General features: G+C 29.5%; 1 protein-coding gene across 1 annotated transcript; it reads left to right on the top strand.

Moving 5' to 3' along the window:
• Window positions 1–255: 255 nt before the first annotated feature.
• LOC145950351 (uncharacterized) lies at window positions 256–879 on the top strand. Its single transcript, XM_083061441.1, has one exon. The coding sequence runs from the start codon at window positions 256–258 to the stop codon at window positions 877–879; it is 624 nt and encodes a 207-aa protein (XP_082917567.1).
• Window positions 880–2,808: the final 1,929 nt, after the last annotated feature.

Here is a 2,808-nt window from a genome sequence, read left to right on the forward strand (position 1 = left end):
ACTCAAAATTACCAGTGCAGTGGGGGCGTGCTTCAACCCAGGTTACTCTAAACTTATTATTTAATATTTTAATTTATTCTTTGTGTTTAATTAGTTGTTACTGATTGTTTTGCTTTAAATTTTATAGTATTCATTGTGTTGTTGATATTGGTTTTATTGATAAATCTAAATATTTTATTTTTTCTTGTGCTCTATTAAATTTATTTTTCTAACAATCTTAGAGAGAAAAATTTTCTTTTCTTGTTCAATATCAACATGTCTGCAATGGATATTTTAAAGTCTTTGAGTAGTAAACCAGAAAAATTTAATGGTGAAAATTTTTTATGTTGGCAACAACAGATGAAATTTTGGCTTACAGAATTGAGTTTATTTTCTGTTATTTTTAATGGAAAATTTGAAAATTATCCTGATTGTGCCTTGGTTGAAGCTAGTTCTTCCAGAGATAAAGATATTTTGTATCATGGTCGTATTTTGAGTCCTTTATCTGATAATATTTATAAAATATTTTGTCATACAAAAATTGCTTTGGAGTTATGGGACACTCTTGAACTTAAGTATGGTTCTGCTGAAAAGGCTTTAAGAAAATATTCTTGTGAAAGAATGATTTATTTTCAAATGGAAGATGGAAAACCTTTCTATGACCAAGTTCATGAATTTGAAAATATTATTTATGATATGAAAATGAAAGAAATTACTTTGCCTGACATAATGCTTGTTAGTTTGTTAATTTCTAAATTGCCTCCTTCTTGGTCTGAAAGAAGACTTAAGCATAAACCCGATCATTTCACTTTATCTGATTTATTGGTTACCTTGCGAATTGAAGATAAACATCGTATTTCACAAAAGGATTCTAATAAACCCCTTTTTCAGGCTAAGTGAAAATTCTAATAAGCCTAAACAAAAAAATTTTAAAAAATTTAGTTTTTCCAATAACAATAAGTTTGGTCAAAGCTCTCATTTCTCCAAAAATAAAAAACAAGGCTTTTAATAACAACTACAAACCAAAGAGTAAAATTCAAGGAAATGAGTCTTTCAGTTTTGTTTGTGGAAGAAACAATCATTTTGCTAAGGATTGTTTTCATCGTCGTCGTCAACCAAAAGACATTACATCTGATCCCAAATCATCGTCTCAGCCTCAAGCTAATGTTATTACCGCTAATGCTAGCTCGGATTCCCCATCTAACAGGTATCATGTCACTAGCCCAGAGTTAAATTTTATTTATAACTCAAATGATTGGTGGATTGACTTTGGAGCTAATGTTCATGTGTGTGCTGATAAAAAATTATTTTCTTCATATCAAGAATGTGGCACACGTACTGTAAACATGGGGAATGGGAGCCTAGCACGCATCATTGGTCTAGGCCGAGTAGAATTAGAATTATCTTAAGGAAATTGTCTTGTTTTAGATGAAGTTTTTCATGTTTCTGAAATTAGAAAAAAATTGATTAGTGTTGCTTTGTTAGTTCAACAAGGTTGTAAAGTTATTTTTGAATCTAATAGAGTTGTAATTTCTCAACATGGTTCTTTTATTGGGAAAGGATATATTTGTGATGGTTTATTTAAACTTAATATCATGTCTTCCTTTTATTAATAAAAATTCTAGCATTTCTTCATCTTCTATTTCAAATGTTGAATGTTGTGACATTTGGCATGGTAGACTTGGACATGTTAACTTGAATTCTATTAAAAGAATGATGACACTTGATCTTATTCCTAAATCTTTTAATGAATTGAAACAAAAATGTGAAGTTTGTGTTCAAGCCAAACAACCTAGAAAATCTTTTCAAAATTTTGTCCAAAAGGAAACTTGTGTGCTTGAACTCATTCATAGTGATATATGTGATAGTAATGGTGTTATTACTTGTGGTGGAGAGAAATACTTTATTACCTTCATTGATGACTTCTCAAAATATTGCTATGTGTACTTGATTATTCATAAAAGTGAGTTATTTGAAAAATTCAAGGCTTATAAAGCAGAAGTTGGAAATCAATTAGAAAGAAGTATTAAAATTCTTCGTTCTGATAGAAGAGGGGAATATTCTTCTAATGAAATGGGTGAATTTTTTGAAACACATGGCATAATTCATGAAGTCACTCCTCCCTATGCTCCTCAATCTAATGGAATTGCTGAAAGAAAAAATCGTACTTTATTAAACATGATAAACGCTATGCTTATAAGTTCTGGTTTGCCTGCTAATTTGTGGGGGGAAGCTTTGTTTTGCTGCATGTCACATTTTGAATAGAATTCCTTATAAAAATTTAGATAAAACCCCTTATGAACTTTGGAAAAATAGAAAACCAAATTTGAAATATCTCAAAGTGTGGGGGTGTCTTGCAAAGGTGAATATTCCTATTAATAAGAAAAGAAAAATTGGTCCCAAGACGGTTGATTGTTTTTTTTTTGGAATATTCTTTACATAGTACTACTTATAGATTTTTAGTTATTAATTTTGAAGTTGCTGAAATTTCTAATAATATAATTATGGAATCTAGAGATGTTGTTTTCTTTGAAAATATTTTTCCTTTGAAGAATAAATTGTCTAAACCTGTCTATGATACTTCTAACTCTGTTTTACCTTCTAGTAGTATTATTAACAAGGATTTTGAACCTAGAATTAGTAAAAGAATTAGAAAAGCTAAAGATTTTGGTCCTAAATTTTATTCTTTTTTACTTGAAAATGATCCTAAAACTTATAGTGAAGCTATGAGATCTGTTGATGCACCTTTTTGAAAAGAAGCTATTAATGATGAAATAGAATCTCTTAAAATCAATAAACTTGGTTTTTGACTGACCTTCCTCCTGGTTG

The sequence above is a fragment of the Cajanus cajan genome, chromosome 8, assembly GCF_000230855.2.
Source record: "Cajanus cajan strain Asha chromosome 8, NIPB_CcT2T_4, whole genome shotgun sequence".
Lineage (NCBI taxonomy): Eukaryota > Viridiplantae > Streptophyta > Magnoliopsida > Fabales > Fabaceae > Cajanus > Cajanus cajan.

What these genes read in the sequence shown, in the direction of transcription:
- LOC145950351 (XM_083061441.1), top strand. Translation starts at nt 256, where the DNA reads ATGTCTGCAATGGATATTTTAAAGTCTTTGAGTAGTAAACCAGAAAAA.